The sequence below is a fragment of the Dermacentor andersoni genome, chromosome 6 (genome assembly GCF_023375885.2).
Source record: "Dermacentor andersoni chromosome 6, qqDerAnde1_hic_scaffold, whole genome shotgun sequence".
NCBI classification, from domain to species: domain Eukaryota; kingdom Metazoa; phylum Arthropoda; class Arachnida; order Ixodida; family Ixodidae; genus Dermacentor; species Dermacentor andersoni.
The window spans coordinates 9,476,074-9,499,244 of NC_092819.1; the positions used below are offsets into that span (position 1 = coordinate 9,476,074).

Below are 23,171 nucleotides of genomic sequence, written 5' to 3' on the forward strand. Positions count from 1 at the left end.
ATATTTACAATATATATACAGGAGCAGTCAGATTAGTTAAGATGGCTGACCACCAACAACACGCAGCAACCAGCGTCCCCGATCTTCTTTCTCTGTCTTCTTTCATCCTTCAGTAACAGGACCCCCGGGTGGCGAAGCGCTGTCTCGGCGCATGGAAGGCGAAGAATTGTGAGCCAAGTATGGCTTAAGCCGCAAAATGTGCACGACGTCGACAGGCGTCTGACTTGAGGATGCGTCAAAGTGTAGCGGCGAAATCTCGTAATTTACGTCGTTAACTTGGCGTACGACTTCATGAGGCCCTGTCTAGCGAGAGAGAAGCTTCTGGGAGAGGCCAACCCGACGATATGGTGACCAGAGGAGCACCCAAGCACCTGGTGCAAACTTAACATCGCGATGGCAGCAGTCGTAACGCCCTTTTCGTATATGCTGCGAGGCTAATAAACGAGAGTGGGCAACTTGACGAGCAATGTGAGCGCGATCGATGACATACATCGAAAGCATCTCTGTGATTGTTCGGTTGAGACGTTCCGTAAGAAAGTTCATTTGTGGGCGGTGGACAGCTTGTGCTCAGTGGCACAAGAGCGAAGGAGGTCGTCCACAACTCGAGATGAGAACGAGCGGCCGCGGTCTGTGAGTAACTGTCGAAGTGCACCGTGATAGAGAATGACATCATGGAAGAGAAAATCGGCGACGTCAGTTGCGCAACTAGTCGGCAACGCCTTTGTTATCGCGTAGCATGTCACGTAATCAGTAGCAACGGCGATACACTTGTTCGCTCTAGTTATTGTCGGAAAAGGGTCAAGCAGGTCAAGGCTTACGTGAAAGAACGGTTGAGAGGGAACTTCAATGGGGTGTAGTCGTTCAACAGGTGCAGGGGAGGTTTTTTCCGGCGCTGACACAATTCGCAAGTTGCGACATAACGACACACACAACGGTAGAGACCCGGCCAGAAGAACCGGCGTCGTACGCGGTCATATGTATGCAAAACTCCAAGGTGTCCCGCCATCGGTGCATCGTGAAGTCGTTCGAGATCGACGAGGAAGGACAAGGAGCAACTCAGGGCCGTCAGGGTTGATATTGCGGCGGTACTTGCGGCATGCGGCACGTGCCGTCGGTGCTTCCAAATTAAACTCCGGCGATGATGCAATAGAAGTCTGCATTAAACTCGGCGGAGTGTGCAATAGAAGTCGGCGGTAACTCTGTTAGACAGGATACCAGTAAGCTATCGCAGGAGACGAAAGATCTGATCAAGAAACGCCAATGTATGAAAGCCTCTAACCCTACAGCTAGAATAGAACTGGCAGAACTTTCGAAATTAATCAACAAGCAGAAGACAGCTGACATAAGGAAGTATAATATGGATAGAATTGAACAAGCTCTCAGGAACGGAGGAAGCCTAAAAGCAGAGAAGAAGAAACTAGGCATTGGCAAGAATCAGATGTATGCGTTAAGAGACAAAGCCGGCAATATCATAACTAATATGGATGAGATAGTTCAAGTGGCTGAGGAGTTCTATAGAGATTTATACAGTACGAGTGGAACCCACGATGATAATGGAAGAGAGAATAGCCTAGAGGAATTCGAAATCCCACAAGTAACGCCGGAAGAAGTAAAGAAAGCCTTGGGAGCTATGCAAAGGGGGAGGGCAGCTGGGGAGGATCAGGTAACAGCAGATTTGTTGAAGGACGGTGGGAAGATTGTTCTAGAAAAACTGGCCACCCTGTATACACAATGCCTCATGACCTCAAGCGTACCGGAATCTTGGAAGAACGCTAACATAATCCTAATCCATAAGAAAAGGGACGCCAAAGACTTGAAAAATTATAGACCGATCAGCTTACTGTCCGTTGCCTACAAAGTATTTACTAAGGTAATTGCAAATAGAATCAGGAACACCTTAGACTTCCATCAACCAAAGGACCAGGTAGGATTCCGTAAAGGCTACTCAACAATAGATCATATTCACACTATCAATCAGGTGATAGAGAAATGTGCGGAATATAACCAACCTTCATATATAGCTTTCATTGATTACGAGAAAGCGTTGGATTCAGTCGAAACCTCAGCAGTCATGGAGGCATTGCGGAATCAGGGTGTAGACGAGCCGTATGTAAAAATACTGAAAGATATCTATAGCGGCTCCACAGCCACCGTAGTCCTCCATAAAGAAAGCAACAAAATCCCTATAAAGAAAGGCGTCAGGCAGGGAGATACGATCTCTCCAATGCTATTCACAGCATGTTTACAGGAGGTATTCAGAGACCTGGATTGGGAAGAATTGGGGATAAGAGTAAATGGAGAATACCTTAGTAACTTGCGCTTCGCTGATGATATTGCCTTGCTTAGTAACTCAGGGGACCAACTGCAATGCATGCTCACTGACCTGGAGAGGCAGAGCAGAAGGGTGGGACTAAAAATTAATCTGCAAAAAACTAAAGTAATGTTTAACAGTCTCGGAAGGGAACAGCAGTTTACGATAGGTAGCGAGGCACTGGAAGTGGTAAGGGAATACATCTACTCAGGACAGGTAGTGACTGCTGATCCAGATCATGAGAGTGAAATAATCAGAATAAGAATGGGCTGGGGTGCGTTTGGCAGGCATTCTAAGATCATGAACAGCAGGTTACCATTATCCCTCAAGAGAAAAGTGTATAATAGATGTGTCTTACCAGTACTCACGTACGGGGCAGAAACCTGGAGGCTTACGAAAAGGGCTCTACTTAAATTGAGGACGACGCAACGAGCTATGGAAAGAAGAATGATAGGTGTAACATTAAGGATAAGAAAAGAGCAGATTGGGTGAGGGAACAAACGCGCGTTAATGACATCTTAGTTGAAATCAAGAAAAAGAAATGGGCATGGGCAGGACATGTAATGAGGAGGGAAGATAACCGATGGTCATTAAGGGTTACGGACTGGATTCCGAGGGAAGGGAAGCGTAGCAGGGGGCGACAGAAAGTTAGGTGGGCAGATGAGATAAGGAAGTTTGGAGAGTCAACATGGCCACAATTAGTACATGACCGGGGCAGTTGGAGAAGTATGGGAGAGGCCTTTGCCCTGCAGTGGGCGTAACCAGGCTGATGATGATGATGATGATGGACTGTAAGGATGCGTCGCGTTGTTGTTCAGCGCGCATGTCGGTCCATGTCAGTCAAAGCCAACACTCAGGTCACCGGATCATGCACAAAAGGCTAGGGAGGATCCACGGGGTGACGCGAGAGGCAGTCAGTGTCCTTGTGGAGGCGTCCAGTCTTGTAATGGACATTAAATGAAAATTCCTGGAGCCGCAAAGCCCAGTGACCATGCTGTCCAGTCGAGTCCCAGAGGGAAGACAGCCAGCAGAGTGCGTGGTGGTCTGTGACGACTGAAAACGTGCGGCCGTACAAATAGGGACGGAACTTGGCGACAGCCCAAACTAAAGCCAAGCACTCCTTCTCGGTGTTGGAGTAATATCTCTCGGCAGGTGACAGCAGGCGGATGGCATAAGTTATCATGCACTCAGTACCATTCTGGTGTTGGGCAAGCACAGCGCCAATGCCATTGCCGCTTGCGTCAGTGTGGACTTCGGCCGGTGCAGACGGATCAAAGTGGGCAAGTGCGGAAGGGGTGGTCAGAAACCCGATGAGAGCGGCGAACGTGTGAGCCTGCTCCAGGCCCCATGAGAATGGCGTGCTCTTCTTTAGAAGAAATGTCAAAAGCCGAGGAAGGTCGGCGAAGTTTTTGACGAAACGGCGAAAGTAAGAACACAGGCCGACGAAGCAGCGCACGTCAGAGGCAGAACATGGCACAGGGAAACTGCGCACGGCGCGAACTTTCTCCGGATCTGGTTGGAAACCGGATGCGTCAACGAGGTCTCCTAACATGGTGATACAACGGTGCCGGAATTGACACTTCGTGGAGTTCAGTTGAAGGCCGACTTTTTGGAAGACTTCAAAAATTGTAGGGATTCGGGTAAGGTGGCTGCTGAACGTTGGAGAAAAAACAAGGTAACAAAGACAGGTGGCCCATTTGTAGCCCAGCAGAAGAGAGTCCATCATACGTTCAAATGTCACAGGAGCATTGCATAGGCCAAAGTGCATGGATTTGAATTGATATAAGCCATCCGGCGTGATGAAGGCCGTCTTCTCGCGGCCCATTTCATCAACTGAAACATGCCAGTAGCCGGATCGAAGATCAATGGACGAGAAGTATTTAGCTCCGTGCAAGCACTCCAATGCGTCATCGATGCGTGTTAGTGGGTAGACGTCTTTTCGCGTGATCTTGTTTAGGTGGCGATAATCGACACCTAAACACTCGTAACTCCCTTCGCGCAGTGTCCGCGACTGAGCAGAAGCAGCAATGCCAAGAACAAATTTCGGCCCCTTGTGACTGTGAGTTCATTATTATGCCTGTTTCCGCGATGAACTCTTTCATCGCTAAAACTCTGTGCCCAAGGTGCCAACAGCGTTCTGTGGGTGTACACTGCGATACCAGGCTCGGTCTGGCAGTGAAAATGGTGGTCATGCACTACTCCAGACGGCGCAAGAAAAGGATAAAGGACGCCTGAAGAAGGCATCCAAAGCCCACCAAACAAAGAAGAAAAGGTGTAAGAAGATGCCCGACAGCAATGATTCAAAATATTATAGCCCTGGTGCTTTTTAATAAATTTGCAGTGCTTTTAAAACTTTGCAGCCAGTTTTCTCAATTGCATTTTTTTTGTCAATCACCTCGCTCGTGGAAAGCGTAGCACAACAATGGCTGGACCAATTTTGGTCCAGTTTGTTTTGCTGTGATCCACAAGCTGTGCTGTACTTAAAGACAGTCTTGAAATGTTTCTTTATCTTTCCATTATTTAATTATTTCACAATTACTACATGACTCCATGCAGTGAAGCACAGTCATGTGCATGTTATGTTGAGCAAAAAATTATTAACGCACTAAAAAAAAAATTGAACACTGTCTTGATGTAGATTAGACATCTGGGCAAACATGCAAAGTATTCCCAGCTCCCTATCATGTTTCTTTACTGTGCCAGGCTTTCCACAAACACGGAACTTATAAATTCTTATAAAACAAAAACTAATTCAGATATCCTAATGAAATGTTAGATTTGTCTCTTTATTGCAATGTGCAGTGTGTGTGCCAAATTTCAGCCCTTTTTGTCAAGAAACAAAAAAGTTAATTCTGATCCCCTCCTCCCCCCTTAAATTGCAACACGGTCTTGGCCAACTTCTTTGACTGTTATTACGAATTTATCAAGCAGCTTGAAACAGTGCCAACAGCAACCTCAATGTCTCCATTGAAGAGCATGGCGATAAAGTGAGGGAACTGCCAGACAATGACTGTTCTGAAGAACGCCACGATCATATGGCTATTGGAGCCCAGTCAACCTGTTTAAACTGCAGGGAATGGAAATTTGGTGCATTTGGAGACCCTACTTTCACCTGTCTGCAGCGACGGCCATTACAATGGCTGCAATGCCGACTGACCAGGTCACACGTGCATGCTTATGTGCGTGGAGCAGTGTGCTATGTGCGTAGCTTATGTTTGTGCAGCAATGCTTCCAGGTTTTCCAGCTTTTCTGAATAACTTATTTTCTGGCAATTTTGACGTGTTAGATTTCAGTAATTTGGTCTTTCAGTCAGTCTCCACAGAATATGAATTATCGGTCAGCGACTGCACTGCACATGTTTGAGTGCAATATTTGCAGGGGTTCTCTCATGTTTGACCTTCGTTTTATTTGAATAACTTGTCTGACCCTAGGAGTCCAAATTGACAATCTTCAAGTGCATTCACTTGCACTGTTCAAACCTTGCACATGAATGTCCACAAAGTACTTTCCCTGATAAACAGTCAACTTTTACACTCAACTGGATGTAAACTATCTTTTGCCCCTTTGCTGTGGACTAGGAGCTCACTCTGTCATATCGCACAGCACATTACACCATCATGAGTTGCACGAGAGTTCAGGCGCTTGCTTTACAGTTGCGCGATGCCATTGCGTTTCCAAGAACTCAGTATACATTGCCTCCCTGCTACGGCACGATAGCAGCGGGTCGTAAAACACTGTCACGCGGCTGTCATCCTGCTGAAAAGGAGGGTCAGAGGGCTGCTTTTATTGGCCAAGTTTTTGACAGGATTTGGGCCTTTACTCATGCATGGGGCATGTGCTAGGGAGATCACACTGCGGCATCAGAGGGCGTGCACATGATGCTCTTTGCCAACCATGGCTTTGTCGGCCACCGGCCGGTGGTTACTCCAACTTGGTGGAGTCCCGACCTTGGCGCGCACACTCTCTTTTTCAGCCTTGATGTCCTGAAGCAATGCCTTTCAATTGTGCCCTGTTACGGTTGGCATGTAACGCCTTGTGCAAAAAGGATGATCGAAAGACCATGCCTAATTGAAACGGAGAATGGATCCCTAATTTGCTATGGATGTCTCAAGTGGTTGCCAGTCTGGCGAGCGCCCCGCAGTGATTACGGGCCCCTTTGTGTGTGTGCGTGACAGGAGGGAAGGCCACCTTCAGCGAACTGTGCGACTCAAAGGGAGACTCCTTTCCGCAAGCCAAATTGGACCCACAGGTTGCCTCCTGCGGAGGCAAGCCATATGCAACTTCGCCTAGGAGAGAGGGATCAGCCGCCTATCACTGAACGGACTCAGTACATGTCACGTGACATTGACGTGAGCGAAATCCTGCCAACGATTTTAGCGGGCCTATTAAAGCGGCCCCGCAATGTATTTTGATTATTTTTCTCTTCTTTTATATCCTTCACCAACCATGGAATAAACAGTGCAAGTTTCGCACTAGAAATCGTCTCGGGACGCCTGCTGCCTGCCGACAACGTTATGCTACCCAGCAGTAAGGTAGGTCGAGGCTCAAGTACCCAGCGCCGCAACAGCCCATGTCTCATCTTTTATGATGTTTTGCTCACCATTTCCTCTGCTTTGGGGGTGTACGATGCCAGCTGCTGGCCAAAGGATAGGCAGTCGCACTACAATGCTTTTTGTTTTCTCTTCCGAAAGCACCGTTCGTGGCCACCAGGGACCATTTCGTTCATTTTGTATAATATTCAGGCCCCAATTCGTTTGTACATTTAACTATTACATTGTATCCTAACCACAGTTAATAAATTTCTTTCCAGAGAGCTTTGCCTAAGGTCTCACTTGCTGCATGTGTGCGCTCACATTCTCCTGGCTTCGAGTGGCATAGCAGACGCCCGCAGTGGTGCAGCGGTACAGGGTATGGAGCAAACACCGACAAGGCACCCTATATGTAGGCTCAGCATACGCAGAACAGCGGTGATCAATCAGCGCAAGACCAGAGCGTGCATGTCATGTAGGCATGAGTAAGGAAAGCTGTGCGTGCTGTGCGAGACCACAGTTGCCATCACACATTATACATGAAACCGTGTTACAGTCCATATGTTTACAAGTCATAATTATGCAATAAATATATGCAAATCTAGCAGAATTTTCCCATTCTTCTAAACCCTTCAGTACAGGAAAAATGCATTAACATAAAACGGGAGCCATGCGGGCTGCTCTGCCAGAAGCACCAGCACAAATTTTGAGCGCCGTTCGCATAGCAAGCTTCAGTTCGTACAGGAGACTGAAATGATACCGTATTTACACGATCATAAGTCGACTTGAATGTAAGTCGACCCCACCATATCGCGTGTGACAGGGAAAAGAAAAATAAGAGCATCCCCGCGGGCACATTCCATAACGAAAATTTATTTGTAGCTGGCAAGGTCACTGGACTGCTACTCCTCCCTAGTGCTGCCATCGTCATTGCTATGGTCCCACAGCACGTTGCCGTCCAGCGAAATTCCGCATTTGCTTATATAAGTGCATTTGCATACATACATAAGTCCACGCCGAAAGCACCCAACTACACAGAGTCATCAGGGAGGTTCTTCTGACATGTCCGGTTGGCGTAAGTTCGCGGTCTTCTGCCGCCAGCCGCTCGTACTCACAGCGGAGCAGGTCCTTAAAAGGCAAAGATCCAGGCTTGTCTCATGACCATGTCGCACGTCGCTGGCAGGGACCGATCACGCATTTCGGCGACGTACGCCGCAAGCTTGGCCTTCAGCTCTGGAAAGCTTCGCGTCCCGACTTCAGCCCGCGGAAACCTCTTCGTTTGCCATCACAGGTGAAAATTTTGCTTCGCTGCCGTCGCCACTCTCACACCACCCATTAAGAAACATCAAACTTGCGGCCCGCTACACAGTTATTTGTTTCTTCAGTGTAAAGGATGGCAGCCCTCTTCAACGCCGCTGTGAACGAGCACTGAATGTTTAGTGCACTCGGAACACTCATGATGACTGAGGAAGCACAGAAGTAGCACGTGGTCGGCAGTCAAATCGAACGCGTGAAACTAAAGAGCTACCGGGAAAGAGAAACATGCGAGCTGTGAGCAGTGTCTGCTCTTCCATGAACTATCAATACTTCCTGCAAGCACCACTGTTCTGAGGGTGCCGCCGCAAACGGAACAGCGGCACTTCCATGAACTATCGACACCCCCACGAGTGCTGTGTGCGAGGTAAAACTCTCAAAAATGTTGAAAAACCCTTCCGAAAAGTGAACAAACACACAGGGTAACGGAGAGCTAAGGGTGGGGACGTAGAGCAAACATAAAATTGGAACTATGTTGTAGCTTGTAGTGCCATGTTTTGGTTTCGATTGTAAGTCGACCCCCCAACTTCAGATTTTCAAGTTTTAAAGAAGTGGTCGACCTACAATCGTGTAAATACAGTAGAGCATAGTACTCACCAGTTTCAGCTCAATTTTCCGGCTGCCAGCATTATTCTTGGTAGCTGCCAAGGAATTGTCAATGAGCTCTGCAAATGCATATGCTAGAAAAAGAATCATGCCAAAAGCTATCAGTAGAAGTGCAAGGTGGCCTTTTGTTGGTCGATGTTTTGTTTATAATGGAAAATAAAAAGGCATAACAAAACAACAAACAACATACAGAACAAGCATGTTCCTTACAAATAGTATTTTTTTATCGGAATCAAAAGATACAGCAAACTTCCGTTATTTCAAATTCAGTTAGTTCGATCCCGACTGAAGGTCCCGGCCAGTGGCTATTAATTTAAATGGGCCCAAAGTTTCGTTATTTCGGCCCTTAAAGTGGCCTCTGCCGGATAACTTGAATTTAACCTGTCAACGTGCATGAGCCTGACCCTATGGTGACCCCGACAGCAACAACTTCAGTGACAAGTGTAGCTCGAGGGGCAGTGAATGCATTACGCAGACAAAGAAACAATCTCCCTTCAAAAATGGCTATTTTCAGCCTGCCCATGGAGGATTTTCAAGCAATAACCATAGCTCACAATGTTTGATTATGCTGTATTTATCCAATATTAATGTAGACCTTTTTTTTCCAGAAAAATTCTGCCAGAAATTGCCTGCACAATGCAATCTGACACCTCAAAACCGCCTTTGTGGCTATTGTATGCTTTGCAGTAAAACAGATGTATCGCGGCGAAGCTGACTTTAGAAAACCGGCCACCAATGTGCAACACACAATAGGACCTTGCTTATTTTTCGTGCTAAAAAATTGAGTGCATGTTCTATTTTGTTTGAGGGCATTAAAGTAATTTCTACATTGGTTTTGTACTTCAGACACATATAATAGGACCAAAGGGAATAAATAGGGTTTGTTATGGAGTTTTTTCTGCATATTGTTTAATTTGACCTGCTAAATAATTTGATCAATTTCATCGTTTCTGCCAAGGTCGATTTAACAGAAATTGACTGTATATGAAAAAAGCATAAGCCTGTGATGGCACAACAAGGATGAACTCTCCGACATAAATTCCGAAACTTAAAAACAAACAAAATCTCACACAAATATGAAGCAAAAAAATGTATCTTGGAATATGTTACAGCTACTCAAATGGGCATTGTTTCAACTCACGTAGTGGATTATGGCCCTCAGAAGCATAGTACTCGTACATGCCCGATTTTATGATTGTGTCATAGTGCGGCAGGTACTCCACCTGTAAGGAATCGAAATCAGAATTTTCTTTTGATTTCAACAGTAGAGTATACGCATCATTTCTTCTTAATAAGTGCTACAACTGTTCAAAACTAGAAAGTATCAGAACACGACACTAGTGATAAACAGCAGAAACACCAAACCAGACATGTTTGGCAAGAAGCTTGAGGGTCTGATGATTGCCCCGTCACTAAATGAATTCAATTATAGAGTTTTACATGCCAGAACCACACTACCACATGAGAGACGCCGATGTGACTCATGACTCTGGAATAACTTTTAAGACCTAGGGTACCTAATACGTAGTGTAGAAATGCTTTTGTATTTCGTCCCAATAGAAATGCGGTTGCCACAGCTGGGAATCGAACCCACAACCTCATGCTCAGCAGATTGTTGCATCACCTACAGACAACAGACCTAAATATAAAATGTCCACTCTCCGAGACTTGCCATTTCATGCACATTTTACGCGATGATAGGCGATGACCCATCAAAGGTGATGTCCTACCACATACTGGTGGTGTGAGCCAACTAACCCACACAGATCGATACCTGATGCACTGAATACAATCTGCTGCACCTAACCCCCAAACTTCATGCAAGCATTTGTGAAGCTGGTAACTGCTTAGCCTGCTCAACGAAAGGGAAAGAAAGAATTGGGTTGGCAATTTCGAGGTGCGTTCCCCCCCCCCATCTCTCTCTCTCTCATATATATATGCACACAGAGAGATGAGAAGCACAACTTCGTAGTTCTCTTTCATTTATTTACCCAACAGTTTTGGTAAGTGGACCGACCTTATTCCAGAGCTTCATAATATAACACACACACACACTCATTTCTGCATTGCCAAAACAACTTTGCTTAACTTCTGACAAAAGATTTTGTTTACTAAAGCATGCAGCCACTTCGCATCAGATTGTGCTATCCTCATGATATTAATGAAATCTAAAATTTCGTTTTGGAATTGATGCATTTATATAACGTATGTCGATGACCTAGCTGGTACATGACTTGGAAAAACGAACAGCGCCAAAAATGGGGCCAAACAAAAACAAGACAGCACACTATCAAGGGTCTTCTTGTTTGCAGGCCAGACTTGTTGCAGCTCAGGTAGCAGTGGAGACAACCATTGTTTGAGTGGCACAGCCACGGCTACGTACAGAAGACGGCAAGCACTATTTTTCAAGTCGCCTATTAATCACGCTTCCGGCGTTGTCGGCATGCTATATTATTCTACATTTAAAAATACAAGAACGAAGCTTTACGCTAGAAATACGATAGTATCATATTATGCTGATGCAAGTTTCACTCACTTTCAGTGACCTGCTGTCCGACTTGTTTGAATAGATGTTTGGAAGTAACTGGTGATGATGGTATTGTAGTCAACACGCGACGCATCTCATTATTTGATCACACTCAGGAATTCATTGGGCAGACAGTCTGAAGCAGGGCTGCTTCATGTTTAGAAGCCTTTGTGAAAATTACGGCATGCGTAGTTTGCAGTGAAATAAGGGCCAGTAGCTCCGAGATTTGAAAGTGTTGTGTCTCCCGACACCTGTCTATTCTGCAGATTGCCAAGATGTTTAGTCAGGATATGCTCTCTGCAGCAAGCAAGCACGTGTTATGACGGGGTAGCCGAGCCTCAGCTAGCCAACTGGCCATGGCTGTCTGGTGTTGAGGAATCGGGCAGTGTTAAGACACACTCCCTATGCCCATAATATCTGCCAATTTCGTCCCTGACACCGTTTATGTGCATCGGCTCCTCTCCTCTTATCCATCACACCACACCCCTTCTTAAAATTCTTTTCCGTTAGTCACTGTCAGACTCTAACGTTCACCGGGTTGTTGAACAGCACAGCGGCCCCAAACATTGCTATTGTGACATCAGAGTAAGGGCCGATCTGACAGACGCAGCAAAGGACCCTCGGCACAGTCCGCTATGATGATGCGACTACCCGCACGATGAAGGAGGGCACACACATGATGATGATAATATACAGATGATGAAGTGCACAATAAATGCCCACACTAATTTCCCCTGCGCGATAGCGGCCATCCTGGTTGCAGCCTAAAGGTACAGGGAACGCCGCGTGAAGGGCTACATACGAGAAACGTGGACCACTTCGATAGAGCGGCAACAACGGTCAGTTGAGGGAACAACAGGGGTCACACAATAATTAACAGAAGTCATTTCCAGGACCTTGTACGGGCCAATAAAGTGGGACTGAAACTTCTCACACAACCCAGGAGTGTGAGGTGGTGTCCATAGCAGCACTTCATCGCCGGGCTGGTAGAAAACTATGCGATGAGATGCATCATAATGATCCTTGCGATCCTGTTGTCTGGTTTCGGTGTTGAAGCAGGCACATTGGCAACAATGGTCAAGGCAGGAAACATATTCTTCACAGGAAGATGGAGATGGACTGACAGGGGCAGAAAAGAAAGAAACGTCGAGAAAGGAATTGGACGAACGGCCATAAACAAGGTAGAATGGCAAATAACCATCTGTGCGTTGAACGGCGTTATATGCAAAGGTGACGAATGGCGAAATTGAATTTCTGTGATCTGGTTGAATATAGGCGGCTATCATGTCAGAGAGCATACGATGAAACCACTCAGTCAGGCCGTTGTTCTGAGGATGGTAACCTGAAGTAGTCTTGTGGGTTGTGCCAGAGGCTCTGAGCACTTCGCCTACCAGTTCTGAAAAATTTCTTTCCGCGGTCACTCAGCAGGACACGAGGGGCGCCGTGACACAGGATTATGGCTTGAAGAAGGAAGGCAGCAACATCAGAAGCAGATGCAGAACTGACACAAGCCGTTTCGGCATAGCGCGTGAGGTGGTCGACGGCTGTAACTATCCATCGACTACCGGCTAGAGTCGTGGGAAGTGGCCCATAGAGATCAATGTTAACAACCTCAAACAGTCCCGCAGGACACGAGACCGGTAGTAGCTGCCCGGCAGGAGCTGATGTTCGCCGCTTTCGACGCTGACAAATGGCGCAGGCCAGGCCAGGCTGACAGGCCAGGCCAGTAGAAGCGACTTCTTATGCAGTCGTAAGTTTCCTGGATCAATGCCAAGGTGGCCAGCAGCCAAATCGTCTTGAAAGGCCTGAAGGACACGAGCATGAAGGCAGTGAGGCAGTACGGGCACCCAGCATTGTCCGTCGGGATGATGGATATGGCAGTACAGCATGGAGTTTTGTAGCTTGCGTTGTGTCAGCTGTCTGCGGAGCCTGGTGTTAGGCAGGAGCGAAGCTCCATGAAGGCGGTCTATAACATGTCGACAGTACGAATGGGCGAGTTGTTGAGACGAAAAAGATTCTTTGTCGTCCAAAGTAAGATGGTCAAGAGTGGCAAAAGACAAAATCGCCGAAGAAGAGACGTCAGGGATTGCGTCCCTGGAGATGGTTACGGAATCATTGATTAGTGCGTAGGATGCGGGCAGCGAGAAAGAGCGTCTGCGTCTTGGTGCTTCTTACCAGACTTGTAGATGATCTCAAAGTCATATTCTTGCAGACGAAAAATCCAGCAGCCAAGATGTCCTGACAAGTTCTTGAGCGCGGAGAGGCAACATAATGTGCGATGGTCCGTAACGATGGTAAAATGGTGGCCGTGGAGATAAGGGCGAAACTTCTGGACGGACAAAACGACAGCTAGGCATTCCTGCTCGGTGATGGTATAGTTCTTCTCTGCAGGTGCGAGTGCACGGCTTGCATATGCAACGACTCTCTCACGCAAAGAGATGTCTAGCTGGAGGAGAACAGCACCAATTCCATGGCCGCTAGCGTCCGTGTGCAAGATTTTGGGTGCAGTCTCATAGAAATGACACAGGACAAGTTCAGATGTGAGGGCGCCCTTCAGCTGGTCAAAGGCAGATTCACATTCCGGTGACCACACGAAGGGAGCACCAGAACTAAGTAGATTGTGTAGGCCGAAGGTAAGTACCAGAACTAAGTAGGCCGAAGGGCATGACGTACTCGTAAAGGCCATATGGGGTTGCAAATGCTGTCTTTTCTTTGTCGTCTTCATGCATCGGAATTTGCCAGTAACCTGAATGCAGATCCAGGCTGGAGAAGTACTTGGCACCTTGCAGAGAATTGAGGGCATCGTCAATGCAAGGCATAGCGTATAGATCTTTGCTGGTAATCTTGAGTGCACGGTAATCGACAAAATCTCACGGAGCCATCTTTCTTTCAGACCAAAATGATGGGAGATGACCAAGGGCTAGCAGAGGGCCGGATTATCTCATGCTGCAGCATGTCGGTGACGTTTTCCTCAATAATTTTGCGCTCGGCTAGAGACACCCGGTACGGCCGGCGAAATACGATGGGTCTGCAGTCTGTCTGAATGCAATGCGACGGAAGTCAGACCCAATGTCGAAGAATGGGTGTCGAATGAAGTTTCATGCATCTTCAACAAACTAAGGAACTGTTGCGCCTGCGAAGGGGTCAAGTCGGGGCTGATTACGGCTGCAAGAGTTGAGGTAGAGGGAGAATGTGCAGCATAAGCGATTTCAGGGGGAGCTGCCTTCAGGGGAATGACACAGAGAGGCTCGGAATCAACAACGCAAGCCAAAGTGGCACCTTTAGGAAGGAGAATTTTCTCGTGTGCGTGTTCCTTGCAGCGAGAAGCGCAGAATCATTCCATTGTCAAATCTAACTAGGCCTGATACAATGACTATTCCCTTTGTGAAACAATGCGCAGAAGGCAATACTAACGCATCTCTATGGTCGATGACGTCGGACGTGATGGTCAGAATTTGCCGACAGCCTGGAGGTAGCCCGGTATCTTCTGCAGCGAGCAGACGAAGTGGCTTGTACTTTTCATCGCCAAGCGAGGTGTCGGTCATATCTACGACATGTTGCCCACAACAGATAGCAGCAGAAGCAGACACGGAAACCCCATCCTAAAATGAGCTGGAGGGAGCATGGCGACAGCACAACAGACTGTATGTGGTGGATAATGCCATCGATCATTACACGCACAGTATAAAACGCGGAAGGGCGGATAGAGTCTCCTTGAGCTGCAACCAGCAGTGGTCCATCATAAGGCGTTGTAACTTTCCCTAGACGCTTACACAAATCAGCATGCATATCAGATAAAGTGGCAACAGTGTCCACCAAAGCGTTGTGGGGGTTCCACTCTGCGTGCGGCTAGGGCTGAAGGCGAGCTCCGGATTTAGCCCCACGCAGTCGCTTCGTGGTACTCCCAACCCGTAGCGCGGGAATCGCGGCTACGCCGGGTTCAAACGAATAAGGCAACCAGCGGTGTCAACGGTAATAACGTTTATTGCTATTAGCAATAGCGAACACTCGCAGAGGGACATCCTCTCAGTAATAGTAGTAAAAGGCTTGCCTCATTGTCTGGGTGGGTCAGACAAACGAGATCACTCATGGGACGTGGCAGGTGCTTTCGTCCAGGCGGTCCAGGTGTTGGCGTCCCAAGAGAGAGGGTCTCCCCCGGTCGCGCTGTTTTGTACCTTTTTACCTGGGCGAGGGGAATGTCCTCCTCGCCCGTCAGCTACCTGCCCGGAAGTCGGGGAGGAAGGGCGAGCGCGCGTCGCGAGAGCGAGGGAGAATCGGGAGAGGGCATAGTGCGCCTCTCCCCTGTCTATGCCGGCTCTCGACACGACGGCGCGGGGGAAGATGGGCGCGCGTGCTCCCCACAGCGTCAACTTGCACACCCTCAATGAACACAGAAATCATGTTACAAGGGCGCGCTGGAGGCATTGTAGTTCTGTCGGTAAATGCAGTTTTCCTCCGAAAACTGCATTTTCTTAGGTTTCTTAGCTTCCCTGGCCCGGCACCCCCGTACTTGACATATGAAGCCGTGTGCAAATCAGCGTTCTCTAGACCTTTTTTTCGTGTCCTGTTTTTTGCTGTTTCCATTCTGAACAGCCTGTACAAACTAGCCTAACAGCAAGCTCTTCTCAAGTACATTAACATAATGAAAGTCAAAGACAAGAGAAATAAAATGAAGAAAGAAAAGGGGGAGGGGGCAGGTGCTTATTATCAGTTTCCTACACAGGCAAGTCTCAATATTTTCGGAATGCTCTTCTTTTGTGCAGCGTGCTCGATGATTGGGTCAAGTACCAGAAATGAGAAGCTCTCCGATGACACAAAGGCCTGGTGGGAGCAGCAATGCCCCCAAGTTTTACGCATGCGCTCGTCGCATCTTTATCTCTTTGTATAATTTTAAGCACTGATCCTCCCTCAGCAGTTATGGTTAACACAATGTGGAATGAGGTGGAGCCATTCCATGAGTGGGGCCGCAATGTTCTGTGCATGGGAGAGAGGACCGCCCCGATGACACACCCCCTCCCCTTCGTACCGCCACTAGCCAAAGCCCTCGCCTTGCTTTCACATTCAAGCTTTCCCTTTCACCCATGTAGTTCTTTTGAAGGCCCCTTCACGAAACTTTGTTCCGTAAGAAAGGGAAGGTCATCCGAAAATTTCAGGGTGGGGGATCAACTCCCCAAACTGCCACCCCCCCTGGCTACACCAATGTGTGTCGGTGATGGCTTTGATCACATGTGCAATGTATACACTTGAACCTCATTATAACGAAGTTGAAGGGAGGGCCGAAATTACTTCGTTATATATCCGTTACTTCGTTATATCCATTATTGCCATTTAATGCAATACATGCCCAATGGGGTGCACAATTGTAAACATGGAAATAATATGATGGCTTTGTGGTCCACAAAACTGCGCTACACAGCCACACATGCAATGAAATTGGAATAAAACAACAAAAGAATCTTTGGCATGTGCAACATGCAACTTAGCACCTGACGCGACAGTGTTTAGATAGTGGTCTTCTGTTCCATTATGACAAGCTTTCGCGTCCGCTTTCAACTTAACTCATCGCGGTCAAGCAGCACATGCCACCCAACACTGCGCTTCACTGTGCGATCGAGGAGGCAAGTGAACTTCACTGCTTGCCGGCTTGGCTTGGCTGGCTCGAGGCCTCCAAGATTGCACTGATGCCAATGCAATTTCAGAGGCAACGTCCAGTTGCCAGCCTGTATGGTGCACCGCAGGGAGAGGGAGAAGTGAATGCACGGCCTGGGCGTGACACCTGAGATTGCACCTGAAAGGTCACTGAGGCCAGGCCAAGCTGCGGCTGTCTGTGCGGTGTGCCAAAGAGAAAGAAGTGAATGCACTAACCTTTCACACCACCGCACATAGCCGTACAGCATGGCGTGACTCGTGCAGGCTTGCGCATGACCTCCGAGATTGTGCCTGGTAAATCTCGGATGTCACGCCCAGCTGCATCTGGGAAGAGTGAGCGGCACTCTTCTCAGAAGTGAATGTACTAATCTTTCACACTGCTGCGCGTAGCCACGCAACAGGCATGCATAAGAGAAAGAGGTCAGTGGAGAAGTGTGATCATGAGCTCGTGTTTGTGCACAGCTAAGCATGGCAATGAGAAAGACCAGTGTTGCTTGATGACGTACTCGAAATGGGGACGCGGGAATTTGGACTGCAACTGCAAACGAGTACAAAACCCCGCGGAAAGAGATGTACTCAGCGAACAACATTCAACTATTTTTTGGTTTCGAAGACGAATCTAGTTCGTTGGATCCATTGGCAGGACAATTTCACTTTGTTAAAACGAGGTTTTAAATACATGGATCTCTGTGGGCATTTCAAGGGAAATTTCATTTACGTTGTTATATCCCGCTTCATTATAACGAGGTTCGAATGTATATCATCAAAGCTTCAACAGGCTGGCTGCAGCACTCTGCCCAAATTTTGAATGACAGGTGCCACCTGTCTATTCTAACGCATATTAGCATGACGATTCAACCTTTCTTTTCCTGCAGACAAGAAAGCTACATACCCAAGAGTGTGGACACAGAGCAGATCTGTCCATTACCATAATTTCCATAGGTTCATAAAGTGATTACTGAGAATAAGGAGGATTCACAAGACGAACATGATCGTAGGCAAATCAGTCGTGTGATCTATGACATGCATCGAATCACTTATCGGCTGACATTCACGTGACAAAGAAGCGCACGAACTAGCCCTACTCTCGCTCCCCAAAGCATGAGCGACAGCGCAAACTGAATGGAATGTGGTACTCTTTCACTCGGAATAATCCAGCTAGCGGCACAATTGATGCATTTTTGTTGGACGTATCTCGACAAGAAACTTAAAGGGCTCCCAAAGAACCTCAGACATTTTTTTACTCATTTCAAATAAGCACTCACATAGCATACAAAATGCTGCGATGATCATCTTTGGCTAATGCGGCAGTGCTTTGCAGCACGGGGATGCCGTAAATTCAAAAAACAATCCCATGCACTTCTCTCTTGGCCTTTCTGATGTTTCTCTGCACATTGTGATGTCAACAGAGCGCTCCAAGTGACATTAACAGAGTAAATGCTGTAGACTAGTTGACCTACGAAAACCTACGACTTCCGGTTTGTCTGGTAGCCTCTGTCCATGCAGTTGATGCCAGCCGCAAGCCTGCTCTTTTTAGTTGTGTTGCTTGCTTGTGCACACACGTGTTGCATGTTTTGGTTTGCAATTTGCAGTGCAAGATTACTCGTGTTTCAAGTACACAATAAAAAAACATCAAAAGAGAGACAGAGAAATGTAATGCAAGTTCTTTCCGTAACGATGTGATGCTTCAATTCTCGTTTTTCTCGTAGGCGCTAGTGATGTACACCCTGCAAACGGCAAAGGCACATCTCTGCGAAACAGGGCAGTACGGTATCAAGTTGCAGCTATGGCAAAGAGCTGGCCTGTAGTGGGACATCCTTAATCTGTTTGCTGCACTTTCTCTTTTCCATTTGTGCATTGGGTTGTCGGGCCTTTAACAATATATAGTAAACAAAATGGGCAGTGATTGCAGCACAGGCCAGCACGGTCTGGTACGGCAGCAACAGCAGGTATCCGCTGTTGCTACCTGCTGTCGTGGTAACTGGATGTGGACATTGTTTTGAAACAAGAAAAAATAAACAATGAATGAATGATGTGTTCACATGCCATTAAGAGGTGTTTAGAAGAGTACATGGCAAGAAGAAGAGACCGCTCAAGGAGAGCGACGCAAAGGAGAGGGAGAAACGAGTGGCAGCCGCATTCTTGATCACCAAACCCCTGTAGCTCTGCTTTTACAACATCATGTTTAAAAATTCTTGCGGCTACATGTTCACTATAGACTTGTACACTACTGCCACAATAAAAAAAAAATTTCGACCTAAGGGTTGTTTCGGGGCCCTTTAAAGGGACTGACAACTGGCCAGAATGTGTTGCGAGACATTGAAGGAAATGAAATGACCATGATTTATCGTGACAGAATCCAGCATGCTGCTCACAATTTAAGTAGGAAGCATAATTTTAAATTGGCAAAGGAAGTCTCAAAAACCAGTAAATGGCACGAATTGGCAGTGAAGCTTTACTACTTCGAATGTAGTATACGAGATTACTGTACATAAGTCGGTTGCCATTAAGTACCACATAGTTATTGCTTAGAATTGCAGTTCATATATTATTAGGCTATTGCTTTTTATTCTATGCATATTACGAAGTAAAAGAAGCGCACGCTAATGAGCTGCGCTCGCATCGCTCAGTGGATGGTGGCACACAATTGCTGTTGTATGTGCGTAAAATTCCAAGCATGCATGCGAGCTAAAATCCTTTGTTCCAGCTCACTCAACTCTATGAGAGGACATGCTTCGGAAATCAAAAGTGCACACGTGACTACGGCAACACAGTGGATTGCGTATCACATGTAAAAGCATCATTTCACTTTAGAGAACTTCGCTTGGCTTGACTAAAAAACATCCTTGACTTGTTTATGACACAAGCTGTTGGACAGGTAACCAAGAAAGCCCATAGCTATTACTGTAGACATAATGTAACACTTCGAAAAACATTAATCACGCAACATCAGCTTGATAAACAAAATAATGCTTTCTCAGAGCTGTCACTGCACTTGTCTGCCTCCCACCAATGCCAACACATAATCACTATGACGCTTACAAATAACTGTTTCCAGCACGCTTCAGGTGAACGATTACATTCTCACTGCAGATCGAAAAATTCTGATAAAAATTTTCCATAATGTTTTCAGCCTGACGACTGCACTAAGTTTGCTTTGGACAAGCGCAGCCAGCAGCAATAATCCCGTTTTTCAAAGCAATTTGAATGAACTCAACATGTCCGCTTAGTTTATCTTCTACTACATGACTGCAGTGCCAGTGTTTGAAATGTGTGGTTAATTTCCTCCTCTTCATTTTCCTACATAGATGTCAAAGCTTTTTCACCCACATTGATTCAGTCTTCGTGTTCTACAACATTTCAGCACTCAAACACTGCATTTTTTGGAATCGCACGCTTACTGTGCCTTTCTCCTAGATTTAACTGTACCGTTCGTGGCAATGACAAGTACACATATGTTGCATAGTGAAGAAGCAAAAAGAGGTTATCACAGTTAAAATAATATGAAGCGAATTGGTTGAAAAAGCTTTAGAAGAGTTTGCAATGGAGTGAAGTTTGAAAATAAGTCATAAAAGAAAAACACTAAATAAGGACACTTTTGGTCAAAATAATAAAACACTTACAGGATTAAATTAAAACTGCTTGTTGCCAGACTGAGAAATTTCTCCGTCAGCATTTCTAGACGAAAATACCAGTGCTCATTTCTGTTTCAGGTGTATTACGAATATCTTCATGCGAACGAAGTGAGTGCCATGAGATCTGGTGACATATAATCTTATGATAGGGAATCTGTGAGCTAAGTTTGCGATACTGTCTGCAATGTGAATCCAGCTATATTATGCAGAACAACACTGCTATTGGTTAGTACTATGAATGGTTAGTACAGAGTAGCTGCATTATGAAGGCATCAGCTTATTCATGATAAACTCACCTTCTGAAATGTCTGGCCTGTGAGCTCCTGGTCAATGTTCTTGAGCACATACAGGGTTTCACCTCCTTCAAGTTTTTCTAAAAGTAGTAGAGCACTGGTCAAGTCTGTGGCCAATCCAATGTTTTTCATACTGCAGTCACATGCTCGCTTTTAATCAGTATTGAAACCAAAGGCCATCGAAATACGACTGCCTAATTGGCTCCTTTGGGCAAGATCGTGGAAGGGATTATAGTGTTCACAGACTTAAACCCTTTATAATGTTCACTGAAAGTAAGCATGTGAATGCAGCAACTTACTTGCCAGCCTCTGAGGTTTCAAAACTTTTCAATAAATTTGTGCACTAGGTAAGCTGCTTTTCAACTATAACTTGTATTAAATAAACCAAGGCGTTTGCATAATGCAGATGAAGTTGCTTAAAAAAATGCGTATGACAGCTAGCCACATTTCAAGTTCAGTATGATCGCTTGCAGAGGCCAACCAGCAGGTGGGCCTTTGTAGCAGGCATCCACGTGCAGACATCCACGCTTCTGTCTGGTGCTTCAGCGAGGCGATGCAAGACAACAAAGGCAATATTTAGCAGAATGCGTTGTTGGGCAAGTTGGTTCATTGTATTTGGAAAGATTGGATGCACTTCGTAGACAATCACAAGGAAGAAGACAGGACAGGTGCAAATTTATTTGTGCCTGTCCTGTCTTCTTCCTTGTGATCGTCTACAAAGCGCATCCAATCTTTCCAAAGGCAATATTTTTGCTCCATTGTGAGCAGTGGGAAAATTAAGGAGACTCTGGAAAGAACATAGGACGAGTTGTTCTTTTAGTCCCTTTCCTTTAGTAGACTGCTCACAATGGATTTCCAATATGCCCACTTTAATATACTTCTACAATAATTTTTTCTTTCTTTTTCTTTTCTGCTCAGTTTGAGTTTATGCAAAAGCAGCAACATAGTACTGAGGCAGACAACTTGACCCATTACTTATCGTTCCGCAGCACTCTGCTTTAGAGTGCATAAACATGTGCAAGCTCCCCACTGATTCCTAACAGAAAACATTTAATATTTATAGTCACCTGATGCATGACTGTTATGAAGTCAGTATTCATATATTTGCCATAAAATTACGCAATCATTCATCATGCTCTTACCGTAAGTGGCCTTGTTAATCTCTTCCCTGTTTGTTGTGCAGATAACGAACGACTCCGCGGAGACGATTCCATAGTGCTGTGAAAATGAGATGACGTAAATCGGCAAGTAACAGTAAGGATAAAGTTGCACGTGCGGTCTATCAGGCCCATTTTTAAAAACCGGCAAGCAGCACGCTCCCACACAACAAATGCTTACTCAATGAACGAGTTCGTCAGACAGCATGGATGACAATCGAAAAACCGAATTTGCTAGCTAACATGATCGCTGATACTTCGCTACACGTGATAGTACGTGCAAGGCGCCAACGATCACAATTTTAAAGCAGCGCAACTGGCCAGGTACAAATCCGACAGAAAAGCGCCCAAGGTGGACGCTGTGGCAGCACGGCCACGACACAGAAATGAAAAGCAGTGTCCTAGCTTTAGCCGGAGTTGCAAGTGCTATCAGCTCCATGAGTAAGCCTATCGCGGCAAGTTTCTTCTCATGAACACCGCTATTGATATAGCTTGAAGCTTACAACAGCGTTTAGATCACTGCATTACGACTCATTCTATCGTGTCACTAAGAAGGCATGTCAGCGTTTTGCTTTGACACAAACGCGAACACGCCATGCTCCTGCAGAAGTCGGTTTGTCGATTAACGTCCCAACATGCACCAAAATTCGGAAAGTTCTGATATCTACCTTCATGACCCGTGTCCTTAGATCCAGGTAGTCATCCTTCGGCCCCACGGCAATCACAGACTCCGGTGTATTGCTTTTTCGGCGGTCGTAAACAAAAAACTGTTTATTTGGTGCGGCCATATTGTTTTCTACAGCTAAAGTCCTCGTCGAAAAAAAAAAAAAACGCCGGGGACGGCACTTCGCAAACTAAACACCCCTAATTCCTACCGAAATACAGCAAATACAACACGAAGCGAGTGTGTGTGCTCATTCTGGGGCGTCAACGACCGCTTAAAAAACTTACTTCGTTTGTAGCATAGATATTCAGAAGAAATAAAAAAATGACGCGTTTAGCGCGTTTAACAATCAAGCGCCATCTAGGACTTCGACCTTCGGTGGCTTCGGCTTCGACGCTTTGCACCAAGCGTTGGCTACGCACGGACAAGGATGGCGGCGGCCATAGAGTTTCCATAGAGTTTCTCACTGCATTACCTAGAGGGAAA

The 23,171-nt window shown here is 46.3% G+C and overlaps 1 protein-coding gene across 2 annotated transcripts in view; it reads right to left on the bottom strand.

The window, feature by feature from the left end:
* The window catches only part of LOC126521661 (structural maintenance of chromosomes flexible hinge domain-containing protein 1-like), a 383,191-nt gene extending 360,046 nt beyond the window's left edge, over positions 1-23,145 (bottom strand). The window contains exons 1-5 of one of the 2 annotated variants that reach the window (XM_055065801.2): positions 22,690-23,145; positions 22,007-22,082; positions 20,868-20,944; positions 9,902-9,983; positions 8,752-8,834 (exon numbers count right to left, since the gene is read on the bottom strand). In XM_055065801.2, the coding sequence (XP_054921776.1) occupies positions 8,752-8,834; positions 9,902-9,983; positions 20,868-20,944; positions 22,007-22,082; positions 22,690-22,809 (438 nt within the window). In that variant the 5' untranslated portion in view covers positions 22,810-23,145. The remainder of the gene's footprint in view (positions 1-8,751; positions 8,835-9,901; positions 9,984-20,867; positions 20,945-22,006; positions 22,083-22,689) is intronic. The other variant, XM_050170378.3, reaches the window with a different exon arrangement.
* Positions 23,146-23,171: the final 26 nt, after the last annotated feature.